This window comes from Molothrus ater, chromosome 1, assembly GCF_012460135.2.
Source record: "Molothrus ater isolate BHLD 08-10-18 breed brown headed cowbird chromosome 1, BPBGC_Mater_1.1, whole genome shotgun sequence".
Taxonomy (NCBI): domain Eukaryota; kingdom Metazoa; phylum Chordata; class Aves; order Passeriformes; family Icteridae; genus Molothrus; species Molothrus ater.
The window spans coordinates 146603029-146626444 of record NC_050478.2 but is presented as its reverse complement, the minus strand read 5'-3'; the positions used below and the strand labels follow the sequence as shown (position 1 = coordinate 146626444).

The window sequence follows — 23416 nt, the reverse complement described above, 5'->3', positions numbered from 1 at the left end:
AGGTGGTAGGTGGCTGCCTGCAGAGTCCAGGCTATAAATCATACCCAGGTGGTCAGGACATTTGCCTAGGAGGTAAAAGGAACAAGTTCAAATTTGGTGTAAGGCTGAAAGAATTAAACTTTCACCTCAGGCAATTTCCAGGGGCATCTGGTAACAACCTCTCGTGCTTCTTCATCACACAGAAAGCAAGATTTACATTAAAAAAGACCCTGAGCATAATAGCACTGGTAGCTGACTGAGAGGAAGGAATTAAAAATATCCTAGGTTTTAAACACTGCTGCAAGAACTGATTAAATTGAAAGTCTTGGTTACAGTTTAAGGGGAATACTTGCTCTTCCTCAAGCCGTTGAACAAATCAGCACGGTAGAGTTATCTTACTGTTTCTCAGTTTTCATTTTGGTGCTGTTCAGGGCGCCAAATGCTAAAACCACTGATATTCTCCCTACATCCTCTGGATTGTCACCTCAGTTTCTCAAAGGAAAAGTTGAGATACCTCCTGGGAATCTGAATTTCCTCCCAGCCACCACTAGACAACTACCTGCTCACTAGGCAGTGTTACTAATTTTGTTCTTTACATACAGTGAAGATGGTTATTAATCTCTAACTCTGCTTTTAAGGGATATACTTAAGAAATAAAGTGTGTAACTATTTATATGTGCAAAAGCACAGTGGCTTCAACCCATAATCATTCTTCAAGGTATTTATAGTTTTTCTTTCAACTTGAATAAATACATCACTTATTATTCTGAGTGGCTGTACTTTGATAAATAGAAAACCAATTTTAAATGCAAAAGAAATGTGAAATCCATATTTTCAACCCTAAATATTGCAATCAATATCTCTCCCCATCAGTCTATCTACATTAAGCAGTTTCACACATTTTTCCCTCATCAATTTTGCATTACTGAAATAGTCTTAAAAATATCAGATTTATAATGGCAAACAGTTTATTTTAATGCTGAAATTAAGATTTAAGACATATATCTATCCAACACCAACTGAAAGTGCTGGGGGACAGGGGAATTTCAAGTGACCTCTTCTTTTGATGAACTTTCTCCTTAAGCAAAAGAATTAGTTTAAGCAGGTATATTGGGCAAACTACTGCATTAGGTGCATTTATCACAGCTTAGTTAAGGTCATTTTAGTTTCAAGCAGGAAGCACTTCCACATGGAGTTAAAGAAACAGACCTCAGAAAATTTCAAGTAGAGCTCTGAAGTTATTGAAGCATTCATTACTCAGAATCACATCTTTTACACAGGTTACTAACAACCCTGAAATGTTTGAGATTTGAGAGACCTAAATTGTATTTCTCTGATCTCTAGCCAGAGACTTAACATTTCTTCCTTAATCAAAGGTGCCTTTTAAAATGCTTTATGCTTCTAACCCGTAATAGATTTCTTTAATTAAACCTGTCACTATCACACTTGTATATTAAAAAAAAAGAAAAGAAAAAAAAAAGTGATCTTTACAACTAGCATATGTTTTTTTTGCTTCATTATGCATTGTTTTGTCTCTATACAGAGTAACCCCCTGCCCTCATGTCTATTAGCTACCTAAAGTACTTCCCTAACCTTTACATAATGACTCCCTGCTTGATTTCCCACGACTGATGCATGAAAATGAATTAAAACAAAAGGACCATACAAAGCTAAACCACACTCAATTAGGCCCTAGTTCAGCTGGGAGCTTCAGCAGATTCCTACCTTGTACCAAGTCTCAATGCAAGCTGTGCCACACCACAGGCATTTGCTTTTGGCAGCCAAAAGTTCCTGGAAAAAGGTCCTCCACCCCCATTTTTTTTCTTAAATCTTACTGAATGAGACATGAAAAGGCAGCATGCATCGTGATTTAAGTTTTATTTTCTCTGCATCTTTGGTTTTAGTTTCCCATGACTGCTTTAGCTAACAGACCACAGAGGGCATTTTTCTCAATAAGCACACGAGAAGCTCTGACATCTCAGGAATCCCTGAGCAGCCATTGCCTGCTGCAGGACTAAGCCTTGCTTGACAGAAATTATCCTTTCATTATGTTATTTTTTTTTTTTCCAAGAGTCTGTTGCTGCAGTGATTGAGCTGATAAGGCCACTCACCATAGGAGTCGTAGGTGTCTTCACTCAGTCCGTGGCCATAGTCGTAGTAATCTGCTCCACTGCAGGGCAAGAGGGACATGGAGAGAGCAGGGAAGAAAACATGAGAAGAAATAATTACACATTCTACCTCTGAAAAGAGAGCTTGAGGGATATAGCACATGCCCTAAGAAAAGTAAGTATCCATGTGGCAGTGACAACTGAGGTCCTGCTTGTTTATGGATTAGAAACTGTATTTAATTTCATTCAGGATTTTTTTTTCATCACTTGGTTACTCATCCACATTGTAAATGTGGATGTGGGAATTTTTTATTTAAAATTATAGTCGGGAAAGTTAAAGACCTTACAAATATTAATGAAAAAAATGGAGATGTAGGTACTGAACCAGTCATTCATCTATACGTTCCTTGTCATCACTTACTAGTATTTTGCTTTTATATCTTCAAAGATATATATCTGATAAGAATGCAATAAAAGGCAAATATTTGGTGATTGGAAGGTTATACATCTGCTGTGTGTACAAGTTCCAGTGTCTTCAAAACAAGACAGCAGAACACAAATATAAAGGCTGTCATTCTAACAGGAAGAAATGACAATAGGAACTATGTTCAAAGATGAAATCTGTAGTTGTTAGGATTCAAAAGTATGGATGAATGCCATAATCATGGCCTAAAACAGTCCTCCCTTTCATAAGGGTTTTTATATTTGTATTAAGACCCCTAAATGGAAACTGAAGAACGGCCCTTATTACACATAATTCCATTATGCTCTTGTATTTCATCCAAGTCTACCTACGTGTAGTCTTTAACACAGTCTGTAGAATATGAAAAACAAGTGCCTAAATAGTTCTTTTCCTTTTATTTCTAACCACAGCCAGACTCAGGGCTGACAATATTTGGAAAATACTCTATGACATGATGCTATCAGATCAGTAGACTCTTAAACTTTTTATTTCCCTTAATGGATTTATTCTGCAAGGAAAGACCTTTTCATAGCATCACCTCCTGAGTGAGAAGGAAATCACTAATATATGATCACTAGCAAGTAATTACTAATATTGACAAAATGTTCCTAACATTAGATTGATTGCTAACAAAATAAAGACCAGAGTGAAAATAAACAATTTATAGCCTTAACATGAATTAGTAGGTAAAGCATTTATATAAAACAAACAACACATCACAATTACTTCTGAACTGACAAAAGACTTTATTGTGCTTGAGTTTGTGTTTATTTTTGTTTTTGGTTTTTTTGTGTTTGTTTTTTCCTTAAACTAAACATTTTAAACTCCTCAAAATAACCAGGACAGAAAAAAAAAATACAGTCTTGATGTGTGCAAATGCATATCTAAAAAGTCTGGATGAGTATTTTTTCTTGCTGTTATAATGCTTCCTAAAAAAAACTTAACCAACTGAACTTTGAAGATCCACAAAGAATTAACCCTACAAATCCATTTCTTTATGGATTCTCAGGTGAGGAGGACCCCAGAATAATGGTAAAGTTTGAATAAGAAGCATTTTTTCCCTGCAGCAGCCAGTAATAAAAATCTTTATTCTGACAATGAACTGAAAACCGACATTCACTATCCTTCCACGTTGAACTTATTTATTTTAAGACTGTGATCGAGTTTAGAAGTCTAAAGCAGCTGAGCTCCATCCCTGTATCTGTCAATCCTGTCAGAATGATTTTGTGGAGTCTCATGTCATAGATCTAATACATCTATTAAACAAAAAAATGACTCACTTTACAGCACACAAACTGCAAAACAAATAAACATCAAAAAGGAAGGAACCTTTCACTTATACTGAAAGTATATATACAACTCATCTTTATTAACAGACAAACCCTTCAAAATTAATAATCTGTTTGAAAAGTACAAGGTACAATGGGAAGGAAACTTGTCCAGTGCAATTCAGTACTCCCTGCTCTACTTCATTCATGTTCTATGAATAATGCCAACATTCTCCAGTCAGCTCTGTGTTAAACAAGCCCAAAGCTTCAGATGAGAAAACCTCAAGACCCAAAGAAAAGGGTACATAGAGATGGTTGTAAGGAGGTCTAGGTGGGGAAAGAAAAAAAAAGAAAAAGAACAGAAAAAAAAATTAATTTGTTAAAGAGTCTGAATAAATATTCCATGATGTTCACAACTAAGACTGATGATAATGTGGTTGAGTTTTTTTAGAATTACAGAAAATTCTAGTCCTGTGTATGAACTCACAGCTTATAGAACTGTATTTTGTCTCCGAGCAATTGCCTTCAAAAAGCAAGGTTATTCAAAGCACCCTAAAGCAATACTAAACTTCTAAATTTCAACTCATTAACTGAGTTAACTGAGACTATTAAGGTAATTTCTGCTACAAAGACTTCAGTAGCTACATTAAATAATTCTTCCTGTGGACAGAAGATATGATATACATTTTTGCTTTAAAATCACCCTTTACATTTAGACTTTTTATATACATTCTCTGACATCTTAGCAGTCTGACTGAAGAATATTAAGCTTTTTACTTCACTTAACTGATTTATTCTGCAAGGAAAGGTCTTTTCACAGAAAGGCTTGGGTTGGAAGGGACCACAAACATCACCTAATTCTATTTGCAGGGACACTTTCCACTACCAGGTAGGTCAGGTTGCTGCTCTTCCTTTCATTTTGTCTCATAGAAATGTAAAAAAAAAAAAAAAGTCCACAAACTCAGTTAATTTTCTTCTTTATCTCAAGTGACTCCCTCTTTTCACAAAAAAAAGGAGAAAACATACATGACATGGATTATTCCCTTTTGAACTCAACACAACTAGACATGGACTCTGCTTGGAGTTCTTTTGTTTTCATACATGAATTGTCCTCATGAAACCACTTTATTTTTCTTCATTTCCTATGCATCTACTTTTTTAGATAAAAAAATTGGATTACATGCTATATCCAGCTCCGTCATCAAGCATCTTCCTAATCATCAAGTAAATGGTACAAGTGCAATTAGCACTGGAGTATCAGCTATGATTCAGATCTTTTGTACACACAGACCTTTTGCTTATATCCCTTCTTTTTAGCTTCTTTTGTATTCCCATTGCAGCATAATGGCTTTGGGCTGACAAGAGAGAAGACAGAGATGGCAAAGAAAAATTGCTTTGATTTTGTATGTCAGCATAAAAACTCGAAACCACTTAATGCTATGGAAGGATCAAAAAACAACAATAAATGTAAGTATGTTGTTTCTAATTGCTGAGGGCTAGGCAGTAATCCTACAATGTTCAGAGGAAGTGTGAAATGAGGCTTAAAGAGTGTAAGTAAGGCCAGGGGAAGAGCCTGTTTTCTGTGTTAAGAGAAAAAGCTTCAGACAGAAAAGAGCAAGCTCAGATCCTAGCACAGCAGTGCTGATGAAACAGAAATGCTTCTCTATGGCTTTATTTAGTAAAGAGGACTGGGAAGCTTCCTGCCATTTCTCTAGAATCACTGTGAGAAGTATCTTAAAATACTTTAATTTAGAGGTATTCAACATAAGCCTTCAAAGGCCCTATGAAAAATGACCTCAATTTCTCAGGCTTTTCTACTAAGCTGATTTGTTTCTGAAAATATCTTGATGAACCATAATAGAATAAATGTTTACAAAAACCAAATAGGAATAACTGCTCTCAACATGATGAAGTCTTAAGGAACTTTACCTTTTACACTTAATTAACTCTTAGGTTATTTTGCCTAGAGACACTGGAATATTCTCCTAGGACAGATATCAGCAATAGGTTCAACCCACCTCTCATGGGTCCCTCAGTACAAGACAGACATTGAGACACCAGAGTGTGTCCAGAGAAGGACAGCAGAGCTGGGAAGGGTCTGCAAAGTCAGTCCTGTGAGGGGCAGCTGAGGGAGATGGGTGTGTTTAGCCACAAGCCTGGAGAAAAGGAGGCTCAGGGGAGACCTTACTGCTCCTGAAAGAGATTGTTTCCTGGGAGGGGGGGGTCAGTCTTTACTTCCAGGTAACTGGAGATAGGATGAGAGGAAATGGCCTCAAGATGTACCAGGGAGACTCAGACTGGACATCAGTTAGAATTTCTTCACTGAAAGGGTGGTCAGACATTGGAATGAACTGCTGTGGGAGGTGGTAGAGCCAACATCCCTGGAAGTGTTCAAGAAATGTCTGCATGTGGCACTGAGTGCTGTGGTTTAGTTGACATGATGGTGTTTGGTCAAAGACTGGACTCATCTGGGAGGTCTTTTGCAGCCTTCATGATCCTATGATTCCATACCAGAAGAGGTCACCAGGCTATTTTTGGGACAAGCCTAAAACAGGCAGATCAACCACACAGTCCAAGTGTACTTCCAAAAATGCACAAAGGTAGTAAAAATATATTGCATTTAATTCACGTGATTGCCACAGCTCTTTACATTTGATACAGGCATCTTTTAGAACGGGCATTATGACATTTCTGTGTTTGAAATAGAAGCAGTATGGCAGGGAGCCTGCTTGCTAAGGGAAGATTAAAAGGTCTCTGACTGAAAGCTCCTTGTTTATTGGAAAATCCCAGACTTCAGCACTGACAAGCCCAGTTTAAGCACCAAGTGATCTGAAACTGTCTTTGGCTTCTGATGAAGAACAGCCCTTGCCAACAGTTCAGCCTCCAGTAATGCTTATTAGGGAAAGACTGACCAAAATTTTGGCTTTTTCACATGAGTATCAGAAGTAATTTTGATTCCTTTAGGTAGAAACCAGGACAGTTTCAGAAAGTGACAATAAAACCCTTGCAAACACCAAGGTTTCCTTTGTGCCAAGGGAAGATCCAACAAGCACCATCCTTTGTGCTTCCACCCAGAGTTGCACAGAACAGCAAAACATAAAAAGCAAATGAGGATTCTCTCTAGCAAGAGTTCTTATATGATAGACCCTGATTGATATGATCACATCTGAAGAGAACTCTTCCATAAGGATAAGCCTCTTTCCATCATTCCTGTCAGATCTTCAGGCCCAGCTACTTCTGACTGCAAAAAGCATCTGCCAACAGCAAACAGGAAGAGCACCCAAGACAACAATCACTGCAGTGAAGCTTCTCATAACTCTGTAATGTCTTGAACATTGGGTAGCTGTTCTCAATGCTTCTGTGGATCACTAGAATATCCTATTCTGGAACCCAGCTTACAGCAGGACAGCAGAAATCCAGAGTATCAAGAGGAGACCCACATCTTTTCTTGCATCTTGTAGATAAATTTTTAGTTAATCCCCAGTTCTGCTGCTACTTAGTAGTACATATTTTTATCCCTGCAGCTCAGTTTATATCTGTCAAACAGATAATGATCTCAGAAAACAACTGAGACCCCTAAAAGAATGCTTTGTAAAATACAGAAAAATGACACCATCTTCTTTGAATTACAGCCTACTGTACTCTCAAATGGATCATACAAACAGCAGATCTGTTACCTGTAATCCTAAAAGGTGACCAGAGTGCCCTCTCAATGATCCCCTTAGCTATCACTATTTAGGAATTACTTTTTATGGCAGAAATGAGCAATGTCACTTCTGAATTTGAAATGTCCTCAGAGGCATCTGCATTCTGGTGCTACCTACCAGGCACAGATCTATTAGGTATTTCTAGCAGAACTCTACACAGTTGCCATGGGCAGTTTCTGTGAAATGTCCACTTATTTCTGTCTCAACTCAGTTAGTCTTTCCTCGCTGCATTCTCACGCCACCTCTCAAGAGAGGAAAGGAAAATGGCAATTAAAAGAGGTGACTGAAGCGCATGGTACAAATAAGGTTTCTCAGGAACAGCAGCAGCAAGAGCTACAGCTTTACCTTGAAACTATGAACAGAGCAAAGCAACAAAACATCCCTCAACCTGAGAAATGTTAACCAAATTAATGTCAAAAATTCACTACATTAAATAAGAAAGTACCAGCAGAAAAACTAAAAACTCAGGTTGCATAAATTCAGCATTTTGGTTTGGCTGGTGAATTAGAACCAAGCCCCAGGCACCCTACACCTCATCTGCTTTGCAAAGCAGATTTTGAACTGCTACCATAGGAAGCTAAACTTGATGTTTTTAACTATCTGGGGGTGTACCAATCATATTTCAGCTGCTAAATGGAGAAAAAAGACATGACACGACATTAACATCAGAAAAAGATGTTTTCTCCCCTCTCTCTCCAAAAAGACAAATTACTCTGGGCAGTGCAAGCAGCCCAGTGAAGAACTGAGAGATATCAGCCAAAAATTCCTTAGACTATTCACTGTAATACTAGAAAGATCTGGGGTATTATTCCAGGTAATTCTTGGTTATCCGCCAAGTTCTGCATATGTTGTTGTCAGAGATCCAAAATGATGTCACTTGTCACAGACTGGAGTATGAGACAACACTGCCTCTAACATACTGCCCTCAAAAAGGGCACAGGTGGTTTGTCACAATTCCATCAGCACAAATACTGCTCCAGAAGATACACATCATACATTCTTGTACTTTTAATTTACTGAAGGAACAGTAAAACTTTCAACAATTTTCTAAAAATTTGGGGCCTTACAAGTTGAAATTGAAGAACATTTGAGAGAAAAGGTATCATTCCATTATGGTTTTGTAAAATTCAAAAATAATGAAAGTACCACCAAGGAACACATTTGGTAAAAGAAAGTTTAGGTTTAATTGTTTTCAGGGCTGCTTAATACTAAGCTTTACCATGTTCATGATCTTTCCAGTACTTCCCTAATATCCTTTGCACCAGCAGGGTCCAAACCTTGCCTCTCCAAGTACAGCAAGGCAGGACTTGTCTTCCTAAGGACAATTCAATCCATTTAAGTGCAAGGACTCATTTCCTGGCCTCACGTGAGCTCCACTACTTCTATCCATACTCATGTTTCAGGTGCTTTACATACAGCACTATTGATACAATTACACCAAGATAAATGTGGTTGTGATTGTTAGTAATACATTATTTTTCACCATCTATACCTGAACTATATCAAAATCATGCTTAAAAGCACAATTTACAGCCCTCAATATTTCTACTGAAATAAAATACAATTAAGACCATTATAAAGTTTTCCTGCAACCATCTCCAATTTTTAGTTGCCCGATTAAAGTAGGTATTTCCTTACCGACAGAAAGAAGATTTTTCTTCCCTTGAAAAGCAAACTGAATACAACAGGGTGCTCAGAGAGAAAACTGCACCTTTCAATTACTTCTAGTAAGCAGCCAAAGTGTGTTGACTGTCAACCAGCAAAACAGTGTCAAATCTTCCTCTACAAAAACATGTTCTGTGACGAAAATACGTTCTGAGCTGATGCAGCCTGAATTCTCATTCAGCTAATAGGCACTGGCTTCCAAGTGTGAGTTTCCAGGGAAGCTCCTTCTTCACCCCACACCAGGGAAAAAAGAAAGTCTTCCCTATATATATATCTATGTGTCATTCTCTAGTCTGCAAATGAAAATTTAAGATGTCCTTTCTCTAGTCTGGAGAGAATATGTAGTCTCTTTTCCTCAACTTTGTATCTCTTAACCAAATTGCTGGAAAGTTAATTATAATGTGAGATGTTTGAGAAGTCCTTTCTAAATAAATAACTTTAATTTGTAAGATTGATTATCTGTGCTCTGTCTCCAAAGCCCATATATCCAGCACATTTCTACAGCATCCTGCTGATGCCTGGCAACTGGGTATTCTCCTTTTCTCTTTGTTACCTCCATCCTCCAAGCTTAAAGAACCTTATTTTTAAAACAAACTGTAGTTAATTTGAAGCCTTTCTTTAATTAAGATTTTTTTTAGCTATGACTGATTCCACTACTTACACTAATGGATACAACACAGCACTTCAGGTTTACAAAATATTCCCTGTAAATGATTTTTTTTTCTATTTTGGATTATCCACTTTGACCCTTCCCTTCCTCATGTTCTCACTTCTGCAATCAGTCAAAGAAAAAAATTCAAAATCCTACCAACTACTAATCCTATTTAATTGTATTGTGGAATTCAACCACCAGGTTTAAGATGCTGTAAAATCACCATAGTAAATTTAAACCAATCATGCAAAATGAATACAGTTTTATTAAATAATGACTTTTCTTGATTCCTCAATACTTGTAATTTGATGTTACTGGTTTTTTTTTTTACTACTTTAACTCCTGCATATTAGTTTTTCTAGCCGTTTTCTAAGTTTATTTCCAAATGCATTTTTACTTGTTTCCTAAATAAGGAGGCACAGACACATTTAAATTTAATGGCAAAATTAGGAAAAAAACAAATGAATTTTTTTTTTTATAATTAGTAAAGATGAAGAGTAATCCTAACATTTATTAAACAGTGAAGCCATCTACCAATATGACTATGAGGATTCCATTTTCCAGTTTTATGAGTGCACCATGAGATATGCTTGTGTTTTTTCCATCACTGCAGTGGAATCATCTTAGTCATATTCCTTTTGACTGACATTTCAGACCAGATTTCTGTAAATCAATTTAAGAAAAATTAAAGTACACTAGATTCACAATTAAACCTATTATGCTACTAAGGCACTTCTGAATAGTTTACCTTGTCACATCTTAACATGTGAAGGAAAAGGAAAACATCTATCTAAATCTGAAAAATTAGATCTGAAAAACTGCAGTAAATAATCTCTTTCAATAATGTAAGGGCAAAAATTAAGCAGGATCCTACATGCCAGGATTTTCATTCAAAAGCTACATTAGCTTATTTATGCTAATGCTTTAAGGCTTTATTTTACAGAATTATAACCTCCAGTACACTCTGGTACATACCAGGTGTTCATAAACAATAGCAACACAGAATGCCAACCCTTTGCACAATCCCCAGAAATCAAACTCCTGCAGACTGATTTGATTTATAAGTCAAAGCATGAAATACAAACAGCTACAAGCATTAAAATGGAGAGAACTACATCTTGGAAAACTACAGTAACAGACACTCATTTGCATATAATGCATATTTATACATCCTGGAAATGCATGATTGCTGACAAACTCAACAATGTAAATTTAAAACACTGAGCATCACAAACAAACTGTTAGTAATTAACTTTCAAATACCAATAGCAACATCTCCATAAGCTAATTTCAAATCCATATGCTCAGCTCTTCATGAAAATCCTCCTATTAAACAGGAATGTCATAATCTTTTGTATGACTACTAAGCATAGTTTCAAAAAACACCTCAAAATTTGAGCTCCTAGTGGGAAATGAGGAGGGTATTTCCAAGAGCTACATACCAAGAATCAACTTCTCTTGTAACTAAAGTGCCTCTGGAATAATATAAAAAGCAGTACTTAAGGATCTGAAGGATTTTAGCAAATCAATTTAGTTGTATTCTTCAAGCATCAGTTGAACAATGGCCACTGCTGGCTTTCAAGGTGTTTTTCCAAGTCCTTTTCAACCCAACATCCAGTTTCTCCATTGTTAGATAACTACCATAAGCTACCAAACACAAAATTCCTCAAATCTTTCACACCACAGGGTTTTTGTGCATAGTCTTCCCCACTACAGAGAAATTTTCTGTCTTGAATCAGTCACTTTTGAAATAAATGGTAAATAAGATAATGGATGATAAAAGGAGGCTCAGGGGGAACCTTATCACTCCCTACAACTCCCTGAAAGGAGGCTGTGGGAAAGGTCTTCTGCCATGTGAGAAATACTGGATATTGGGAAAAATTCCTTCACTGAAAGGGTGGTCAGGCACTGAAAAAGGTTGCCCAAGAGACCTGAAAATCTTAAAGTGTGGATGTGGCACCTGGGACATGGTTTGGTGGTGAGCATGGTGGTGCTGGGTTGACAATTTTATTTGATCTTGGAAGTCTTTTCCAACCTGAACAATTATATAATTCATAACACCGTATTTTTAACATGCCTAGGACTCACCACAAGGGCAGTTATGTTTTTATACATTTAAGTAAATGATCTAACAAAGCTGCAGTGTGTAATTCTTACTTCCCAACACATCAGCAATAACCACAGAATGATTTAGTGGCACTGAATAAACTTAGGTATACTAAAAAGAATTTGCCAGCTCCCTCAGCTCAGATTAGGTTAACAGTCTGGCTCCAAGGCTCACAAGCAACTTGCAGGGATTTGAATTTATCACATTTTGGTATGATTGGAAGTGATAGTAATTACTGCTAGATATGCACAAAGAGCAGTTGAGAAGCACTGTTTAAGTCAACGACAAAATGGTTGCTGCCAAGAGAAATCTATAGCAGTATTAGGTAAATGTGGAAACCACAGAACAATGCAGAAAACTGTAAACAAATCCAGCAATTTTTCCAAGTCCAAATTTTCCCATTTTTATGTGTGTGTTTAGATTAAATTCTGCAACAGAGTGAAGGTGAGATCACCTCGACTGAAGATCTAAAATACTTTTAAAATTATGAACTATAATTAAACACAAAATGACATTGCTACATAAATGACTCATTCTTGTCCCTGACCAGGCAGTGGCATAGAGGTACACAGAGTGTTCCTCTTATAGTTTACGCTTTTGATCTCTGTTGTAGGCTGAAAATAAATCTAGAAAAACCTTTTCTTTTTTTCCTAGGCAAAGTATCCCACTTTAAATGCTAGCAAGACAAGCCTAAAGAAATTCTTTGAAACTTCTGAGTGCATGAAGCAGACAGATGGGGTTTGTCCACATTCTGTTCTGCACTACAGTAACTGTATTAGCCATCCTCTCTCAACAGTAAACTTAAAAGCACACAGTAAACTCTCTAATGCTACTGGAGAGGTAAGAAACCCAGCCCCCCTTTCTCAGCAACCTTGCCACATAATCTGGATTTCAGCACCAAACCTCATTCCCTGGCATGTTAACTCTCTGCAGCATCTGTCACTGCTATGAATGGTTGATCATAAGTACCTCTGTAGTCATCTCAATGCCATTAAGCAGATGGCAGCGCTAAATCCAAATGATGTAGTACATCTCCCTGGTGGACTTTGTTTCCATACACCACCATTATTCTACAATTCCTCAGTGATAAATCTTATGTATTCTAGAGAACATTAAACTGGGAGCTGACAGAGACAATTGATTTATTAGCATCCATTTCCCTTTGCCTCGCATTTCCTTTATTGTCCTGGCAAACACTTGTGTGGATCATGTACGGAGTCACCAAGGGACCAAAAGCACTTTGGCTCAATTTGAAGCCTATTTCAGAGATTTAAAATAACTAGGGTTTTTTCATGCTGAAAATGTTTAAGCTACAGTTTTAAATGAAGATTCAACTAAATCCTCTTGATTCCTCCACAATACTATTAGCTGAATTTTCATAAGAAAATTGTTCTAGCATTAACACCAGGCCATTAAAGCACCCCCAACTTTCTGAAATAAATCCAAGTAAATAATTAAAATTTTAGACAGGCTTGGGAAGTCCTTTAAGAGTGAGCTAAGTTGTGTAAGCATGCATACATGCTGGTGACAAGACTACATGGGTCTGACATAGGCAAATATCAGCACCAGGAGTCACGAGTTTGGCTTTCACAACTCTAATTCATATTTTACCATAAGATCCTGACAAGGCTTTTGGCACACAACTGCACACATGAAATTAGTAAATATGTATGTAGGAGAAATTTTATGAAGGAATTCCTGATTACATAACGTGCCCTTGACTGCACATCATGTAACCCTAAAGACACATTGCATATTGGTGCATGAAGTGATAGAAGAGGATATGGCTTTAAACTAAAAGAAGAGAGATTTTGATTAAATATTATAAAGAAATTCTTTACTGTGAGGATGGTGAGGCACTGGCAGAGGCTGTCTGGAGAATTTGTGAATGCTTCACGCCTAGAAGTGTTCAAGACCAGGTTGGATGGAGCTCAGAGCACCCTGGTCTACTGGAAGTTGTCCCTGCCCATGGCAGAGGGTTGGAACTAAAAGATCTTTGAGGTCCTTTCCAACCCAAACCATTCTATGATTCTATGAAGAATTTGCTACTCTGACTTCCAGAAAGTGCAATTTTTAGGAAAAAAATTTAGATCGTTTCGGTTTTTTATAACAAAACTAAAGAATCCAGTTTATTAAACATCCCAGCTTATACTGATAAAATTACCAACAATCCCTCTGCAAAAAACTATACATGTAATTTAATCTTCTAAAAATCAATTAGATATCTAGTAAAGCACAGTACAGCTTCAAGGGATGTTTTAAGTCTTTTCTACCATAAAAAATAATTCTGTTAAAGGACATCCTGAAGCACTATTTGGGGCTTTGTTCCATGAACAAGCAACAGTGGATAATAAAATGTTCTAAAGGAAAACAACATTTTTTATAGGATTACAGGGCATTAAGATAGATAACTCAAAATTCTCATGTTTCTCTCTCTTGTTAGTGCTGTGGCAGGTTTTAACTCAAACTTCAGCTTGCCAGGCACAAGGAAGGATTCACAGAGTGTTAAATAAAATACCATTAAACTTGTAACTGCTCATGATTTAGTGTCAGCAAGAAGTTAGTACATAGAATGGAATACTTTATTTGCAGAACAAAGTCTCAACTACCTTAATGCACACAGAAATACACAGTTTCCTACTCTTCATATCTAAACATGCCACTCATCCTAATCCAACTCACATTTGGCCATTTATGGGAACTACACTTGAAATGTCCAGATTAAAAGAGCGATAAAAGAGAGTCACACTGTGTGGTGCTGAAGACTGAATTTGGAGAATGCACTCCTGTGCACCTGCAGCAACAGATTTGCGGTCATGCAACCTCTTAGAAATCTCCAAAATTCCTAAAGATATTTGAGGTTCTATTCCAAGTTTCTATCTTTAACAGAGGAATTACTAAATAAGCCAAATATTTAAAACAAAAATGAAAATCTTAGCTGTTTCTGCCATATCAAATATCATAATTGTACACTTGTGAGCATTAAGCCCTGTTCCTGCACTCAAACTTTGTCATGTACTAAAAACTACTGCAAGTAATTTAAAGAGACAACTCATTTTCAGTTGACTACCTATTTCTCATATTTCCTCTTTAATACACAGTATCAATAATATCACAGTATTTCTACAGGAATCAGTATCAGAAGACATATGAGAAATACTATTACTTCAAGATTTCTATTTTCAAATTAGAAAAGGAAAGAGTAAGTTATTTCCACATGCTGGTCACCAAATTATGAATTTTAAACACATCACTGCTTTCCATATGCAAATGCAGTTTCTTTCAATTTTTTATAAGGGCAAAAATCAAGAATAAATAAGGCTAAACTATGAAAACAATGCACTTTGCCTAATTTCCTTCATAGTAAAGGCATTGTAATGCTCTTAAATATAAGTATCTCATTTTGGTTACAGAATGATATTTTGCAATATGGGCTACTACTTGAGATATTCAGATTAAAGACAGGAATTCTGGTCTAGGTAGCTCAGATGGCTGTTTATAGTTATTATTTTTTGCCTGCCAATACTATCCTAAAAGTCTTTCTGCCAAGCCAGAGAATATGCCAGAAAATGAGTGTTGATATCCTGTGAGGAAAGTGCAAGTGAAAATTTTCTTGTTTTCTTTTTTCACAGAGCACTAAATAAAATTCGGGGGAAAATGTCAAATAATCATCAAGATGGTAACAAATTTGTTATGATCTAACAATACATATTTTGTGAAACTATGGGCAAAATATAAGGTAAAGCAAACATTTTATGAAATATCTCCTTCTAGACAGCTAAGCATGTGCAAATGTATCTAAGAAAATTTTACACATTCTTATGTATTAATCCTTCACAAGAGCAATTTCATTCCTGGGGAGATTTGCTTTTTTCCTAATTTTAGTTCAAAGGAAGAAAATCTCAGTGAAAATCTTAATGTGGGGAAAAAAAAAAATCAAATCCAAGCAATGTTTAATTTTGAATCAGGCAAATGACTCTGTAATGAAGTCCAAGTGTTTGTGTGCAATAAACCCATTTACCTACAGCACAAGCAAGAAGGCAGAACAGAATTGCAAACATAAAAGTTGAGGACTACTTTGGCAATTGTCTTTTGGGGGGAAAACAAATCCATTACCAGCAACTGTTCTCGAAATGTAACACTCTACAGAGTCTCATATTTTGAAGTTTCTACACTGCAGATTTCTTAAGTCATATTTTTATCAAGCTTAGTGTCTGTACGAGCCAAGTATCAGACACAAAGTTAATTTCATTATTTTAGTTCTCAACAGTAATGACACTTGAACTTTCCACTATGCTTTTTCACATTGACTAAGCTGTTGAGCACAGAAAAATATTCATTTACACAACAAAACTGAAGTTGGGTGTGATAACACTACAGCAGAGCAGATGCCAGGTGTAAACAGCTTTGTTCTCAACTTTGCTAAGAACAATTCTGTACTATTTCAGATAAAGCTGCATTGTAAATCTTACATATTTAGCAGAAGGTAAAAGAAATCTGCATCAAATACACTTTTCAGTTTAATTCACTACAAGGGATTTATCAACAGAAACCTCAGTAACCCTACCTCAGAGGCAAGTCATAACTTTGCCATAGAATTTCAGGACATTGTCAAAGACTTTAAAACATCTACTACTGAGCAAATTATGAATGCTTGGTCTGAGAGAAAAAGAATGAAAATAAATTACAGCTCAGTAAAAGGTGGACAGAAGTTCTGTTTCCAGAAGTGGAGATGATCATCCAAGGTGCTATACTTGTAATGAGATTTTTGCCATGAAGTTCAAACCACATAAAAGAAGTAGTTTTACTTCACAGCGTGTTTCCCATCATTGGGTCATATTGTGTTTCATGGAGTTGCAAAATAATGACTCCTTTAAGAAATCAAAATTAAAAAAAAAAATCAAAAGTGCTTAAAAATACTTCTGAAAATGAAGTGGAGAAGGAAAACAAATGGCAAGAGATTCAAATTTGTCACACGGAGTCCCAGAGGAGTAAAGCAAACTGACAGGTGTATTTGTTTTACAGTCAAATACAGGTAAAATACTTGAATATAACTTTGTAAAAGTAGTAAGAAAATTTAATCAGTTGTGTTTCAGAAAATTTAATAACTTCCATAAAGTTGTTTTTTTCCTCCTCTCCCCTCCTTACCCATTTGTCCCTCCCACTGCAAATCTGAACTAAATTTCCCTGAATTTTCTGAACTTTTGAAAACTTTGATTTAGGATTTGGCATCACTAAAACTAGTACAAGTTTTCAGTTCTGTTTTTCAGCCTCTCAGAAATTTAACTTTCATACTTATGTAATATTAAAGACAAGTAACTTGGGGGTTATTTCTAAAATCCTCTCAAAGTTTTTGCTGTTTATGATGAAATTGAAAAACTCTAAGTAAAATTAACTGGCCAACCACAGAATTTTTCAAATGCAGTTACAGTTGATTTGGAGGCTTACCTTTGTGCTTGAGTGCTATAGCTGTTATCATAGGAATCATAGCTTTGTTCATCATAAGCAGCTCCATAGCCATCATCATACTCCTGAAATGATACAAAAGATGCAATAAAATAAAAGATGCAATATTAACTTCAAGCACACTCCAGAAACAGAGCAGTAACCAAGTTCTACATGTCAAAGACGACACTCTCCTGAACTGTATGTATAACATATGAACACCATGAAATGGAAAAATATGAATTTTGAGATTCCTCCTACCTATACATCTTGGACCATAATTTCTTTAAAGATACTTTAAGCTATTGGCAATGTGCTTTGGAAAGATTTTTTTTTTTTAGTTAACACTGGCTTGTGCAGATGACAGTACAAGCATTTCATGTCTCCATGTTCTTGAGATTGAGTGAGCCACTGATCTTCAAAAAAAGCTCTGGGAAGCATCTCAGGAGTCAAAACATGTGAATAAATATTTTACAACTGACTCAGGTAGCTGATTTATTTCTGGACAATAAATTCAATTCTATGTAACTTTGGATAGGAAAGGACTTCCCTAGAGATAAGACTAGCAAGAATGGTAATTTTACTACTCTGAATGCCCTCTGAATACGCTTCACCTTGTGGGAGTTTAGCACTGGAGAAGAAACTATGAGTAAGGATTTCTTACTTCTCCCCACATTACTCACACTATTTAAGTATACAATGTAACACTCTTCTCAAAGCAGTGCTGTATTTGAACACCAATTTGAAGAAACTACTGACCCCAGCCATATAGAAGTTTAAGATAAAAACAAGTGACAGTGATTATGTCTTTTCACAGAGAAGGATGAGCTATACAAATCTGAAGAACTGTCATCAATTTACTGTTTTGTCCAGTAATAAACCTAAGTGAGATAAACACAGGAAAAGCAGAAATGGCACATTGATTCCTAGGATATCCTAATACCTAAATCCTGTCTAAATATGCCAAAGACCTCAGTGGATATTTAGGAGTATGTTGCCAGACAAGAACGACCTAATGAGAAGACACTTTGAAGACTGGAAAATCATCCTTCATATACATATATATATATACATACACAACCATATACATATATATATTTATATATATACATTTATATATACATTTATATATACATTTATATATACATTATATATATATACACATACATATATATAAATGGTGTTTTCTGAATAAGTGTGTATCCAGCTCTAGCAATTAAAGGATAAAGCCTCATGAAAGAGCCAACATTTTAACAAATGGAATGTTTAAGGATCTTTCAGCAGTGACAGAGAACAAAACCAACAATCAGTATCAATCAATTTAGGTAGGAACGACAAATGATGGATTGTCTAACTCTAGTAGAAAACATCTCCAATGATGGGAATCTGACAGCTTGCTACAGCAGAAGGCAGTGACATCCTCAAAACAACTGACAGAAAACCTAATTTCCTATGAGTTTTTAGCAAATTTTCCAGTAATTTGAAATTGCTTCTATGGAAAACAGGCAACCTGCCTATCAATAGGGCTTCACCACTGCTAGATCACTGCACATGATTGTTTCCCAGCAGTGATTAGGAGAAAGGTATCTGTGAATATTTGCCAGCACAGTTGAATAAGTTTTTTTAGTGCTTTGGAAGAAGAAACTAGGATTCTTTCAACTGTCAGTTGCATGGGGATCCATGAATAAATAGTCACTCAAAAAAGGAAATGCATTTTGTCCTTCAGTAATTCACTGCCCTGAAACTAAAAATTAAAACAGATTCTTAGGATTTTCTTGCCCATCAGATAAGGCTTTTCTTGATAAGTGACAGACTAAACCCCAACCCCAGGGCCTCCTGGCAGTTATTCCAAACAGGCATTTTATTATTTATTGATGCAATACAGACCCTGACCAACAGCAGAAGCTGCCTGAGCCAATTTCTTTGCTCTGTTCCAGAACACTTATATGACATTCGGTCTCCTCTCATAGATCTCCCAAATGTGAACTAGCCATCCCTAAAACTTCCAAATCCCTTCCACATCCCTTCCAAAGTTCAAACTGGGCACATCCAGCAGTGGCAAGAAATAAAAGTGGAGGACTGAAATTAACCTTTTAATGTGTTAGGAAAGCTTTGTCCCTGAAGAATCATTAGAGACCTCTTGAGCAATCAGTCCACTCTTTCACATTTATGTTAAATATTTCACTGAAAAATGGATCATGAAAGAAAGATGGTAAGAGACTGCTTTGAAGTTATGGTGTTTCTATGACTTCTTGAAAACAGAGGAACAAAATAAATTTGAAAAGAGAAGATCCTTCATAAGATGTTCAGCAGAACAAAAGGAAAATTTGGGTGAGGCCCATTCTGTATCAGACTGAACAAATTCATTTATTAACACTTGTCTTCCAGAGAAGTTTTGCCCAGGATTCATCACTGTTCACCACTCCATGTGTTAATAAGCTTATAACTGCTGAAATTAAGCCCTGCATTATGATATTGCTGATGGTGGTTCTTAGAAGCATTGTATGGAAAGATATCTGATTTGTGGTTTATATGTGGGACTCCTGTCAGAATTAAAATTGTCAGCCTGGGCTTTTGAGATTACTATATTCTACTTAAATAGATCTATTATCTTTTATTGATGCATTTCATAGAATCACAGAATGGTTTGGATGGGACATTAATGATGACCTTGTTCCACCCCCTGTCATGGAAAGGGACACCTTCCATGTGTCCAGAACTGATGAGGTTGCTCAGAGTCCCATCCAACCTTGAACACTTCCAGGGATGGGGCAGCCACAGCTTCTCTGGGCAGTCTGGGCCAGAGCCTGACCACCCTCACGGGAAAGAATTTTTCCCTAATATTTACAGTTATAAACCTCAAAGTTTACACTAAAAACAAGATAAATATGTGCAACATGATCCAAAAATAAAATAGGTTTGCTCTCAATAGCTTGTGCTGTTAATAAATAAAATATTCAAATTCCAAAATATGTGTTTGCTCTGCACAATTCCTTTGAAGTAGCAATTAGGCAGGAGCAGCTGAAATATGTTTCAGAGCTTTCCCTGAACTAGGTCTGACAGTATTTGCTCTTAGTCATGCAGTATTTGAAAACTTTCTCTTTCAGGAGGTTACAAACAAGGTCAACCAAGACAGAATTTTTATAATTTTAAATTAAATTCATGCTACTTGGGTATTTTCTTTCTGAATCAGACCTCTAGTGGCTTCAGTGAATGTTTTCTTTAACTTTATTTAGTATTTAGGTGAAATATCCCTGGCCATCTGGCACATTTCAGTGCTATAAAATACCATGCTAACTTAAATGAAAATAACTGTAATTTTTACACATATATAATGAAAATGGACAGAACTGAACTTACACACACAGAAAACCTGTACTGAAGTACACCTTTGTACTAAGTACATTCTACTAAGCCCAAGCATTGCTATACAGATATCTTTCTATGTAATAACAAAAGAATTATACTTTCCTAAGAACCCTCTCATTACATTTTTCCTGCTGATTTTTGGGCATCTTTCAGTTACTTATAAAAGCATTCACTTTCATATTTAAAGCCATTATTCTTCTTCACATGGATGACAGTGTCTGTATTCCTTCAATCTATGAAATGTAATACAATGGACTTCCCTCTCTATTCATACTGCATCTGTCTATTAATAGCTTTTCCTAAATGTATTCAGATATCAGAGAGTTTACTGGTGAACCCATATTCCATCTCCCACTTCAAAACCCAAAAGCCCACACCAGATCATGGCTTCATGCCACGAACAGAAGCCTTTCCACTGTTATTCATTCTTCTGCTTTTCAGGATAACCCAGAAAACCTTAACTCTTATCAGATTAGTCTGATCAAAAGGCAGCAAGTGTGCTGAACATTGTGCTTACAACAGAAATGTGGGGAAAAAAGAGCTGAAAATGCTGAAGTCCTTTTAAACTACAGGTATTTATCACCCAACATTTGAAGTATCCACCAGGAAGGTATTAAGAGCAACTGTCTTGACTTCAGGCTTAAGAATCTTCCCCCAAAGTAACAGAAAAGCTGGAGTTACAACAAAGATCATCTGAAAAGAATGAAATTACTCTGTAAAATCTCATAGCTTAATAATAAAGTCCTTTATTAAGCCAACCTATAAGTGTTTCTACTTAAAGAGAGCTTCTGCCTGCAGTGGTCTCACTGATGGTGCCCACAGGTGAAATAAATCCAAAGAGCAGCACTGGTAGCTGTAATTGCTCCATGTAAAGAACAGACATTATTCATTAATAGAATCAAAGGCAATGTGTAAATATGCACCATTTGAATATATTAAGTTATTATCATGGGTCAAAAAATGATAAAAGCAATCTCTGCCACAACTTCTGCACTCCCCAAAACATTATAAATCATGCTAAGCCTTGCTCATCAGTGCTTTTTAATTAAAATAGTACTCTGAACAAACCCTTGCAAGTGGAGAATAGGAAATGGTGGTTTTAAATTGGAAGCTGTTGGCAGTGACAATGACAGACTACTGTTTGGAACCTCTTTAAGGAAAATGAACAATGTTTCAAAGAACAAGACAGAGAAACAGAAAGAAAGAAGAGGGTAAAAGTGGCTTTTAACAGAAAGGCCATTTGCAGAGCTGGGAAAAAAGATCATGAAATCAATAAGAAATCAATTTTCCAGCAGTTCCCATCTAAGGAAATCCATCCAAGGGAAAAAAATAAGGACACTACCACTACAGCTAAAATGTTTTCTTTTTACATTGCTTCTTTTCCTCATCATTCTCTGAAATTAATACTTACACTACTATACTATCCCAGAACACGAGGAGCACATTCACATATTTATTTTAGATAAAAACTATCAAATTAAAAGAAAAAAAAGTTTATGCAGAGATTGACATGAAGGAGACAACACAAAACAACATCGGTGCAATGAACTCCTTTTGGCAAATTAGAACTGTAAAGGGAAGGAACAGGCATTTTGTTACATGGTAATAACATCCCCCCCCTCATTTAATCAACAGGGAATATGAGGCAATCAGAACAAATATGGGTAGCTACAACCATCTTAAGTCTGAGCACCAACATCAAGGACATTAGCAGCAAACATGCACAGACTGTAAGCTCTTGTTTTGGAGATTTTCATCTGTTTTCATCCAGAAGGAGCCTAGTGCATATCCAACCAGAACAAATAAGGTTTTCATAGAATGAGAGATGCAGGAGTGGATTGTTTTTCACGCACCTCAAAAAAACCCTGAGGAGTTGCTAATGAATATAGACAGCAACATTTAAACCAAATTACTATCAGACCAAAACAAGTCTGGTTTTCTATACACAACAGCAGGGAGCAGTGCCAGAATCAGGAGGACTCATTCAATAATACCAAGTTTCAGATAAGCAGCTTAAACTAAAATACTAAGAAAGGAATTTTATGGGAACTTTATAGGTGAACATTGAGTTAGGCAAGGGGAAAAGCTGTCCAGCCTTTTCTCCAAAGCACTCCACTTTTTCCACAGCCAATGTCACCTCAGTTCCTGGGAAAATAGGAACATCTTGCATTCTCTCTCCATCTCATCCTGAAAACCCCAGAGCAGATAAAAGATTTGAAATTAAAAAAAGCAATCATTTGAAGGGCTTAAAATATAAAACCTTCCCCCCCCCCATTTATTTATTCTTGCTTGTCCTATTTACTATGAAAAAGAACATTGTATTGGGAAGAAAAAGCCAAGAAATACTGTTTTCATGTTATGAACTTGCTTTCCAAAAGTCTTACACAAATTCCCCTGAATTTAAGAACAGTGTTAGCACTTGTAAAAAGCCAGAACTCAGCGAACAAACTGCTTAGAAAATGGCACAATACCTAAATGGAAACCACAACATTATCCGCAAACGGGAAGAACGACAGCATGGACAAAAGATAATTTCTCTGCTTCTTAGAGACTGAAGCAAATTCAAGCCCTTTCCAGGAACCCAAACAAAAAGCTTCACATTCAAACAACTAAGCAGATAAACTCACTGATTTAAAATGCTGCACATCATCAG

At 36.3% G+C, this 23416-nt stretch overlaps 1 protein-coding gene across 3 annotated transcripts in view; it reads right to left on the bottom strand.

Annotated features, from left to right (window-relative positions):
- Positions 1 to 23416, bottom strand: part of KHDRBS3 (KH RNA binding domain containing, signal transduction associated 3) — a 90005-nt gene that overhangs the window by 5527 nt on the left and 61062 nt on the right. For all 3 annotated transcript variants that reach the window (XM_036403187.1, XM_036403195.1, XM_036403204.1), the window contains exons 7-8: positions 17398 to 17480; positions 2091 to 2149 (exon numbers count right to left, since the gene is read on the bottom strand). In XM_036403187.1, coding sequence (XP_036259080.1) covers positions 2091 to 2149; positions 17398 to 17480 — 142 coding nt within the window. The remainder of the gene's footprint in view (positions 1 to 2090; positions 2150 to 17397; positions 17481 to 23416) is intronic.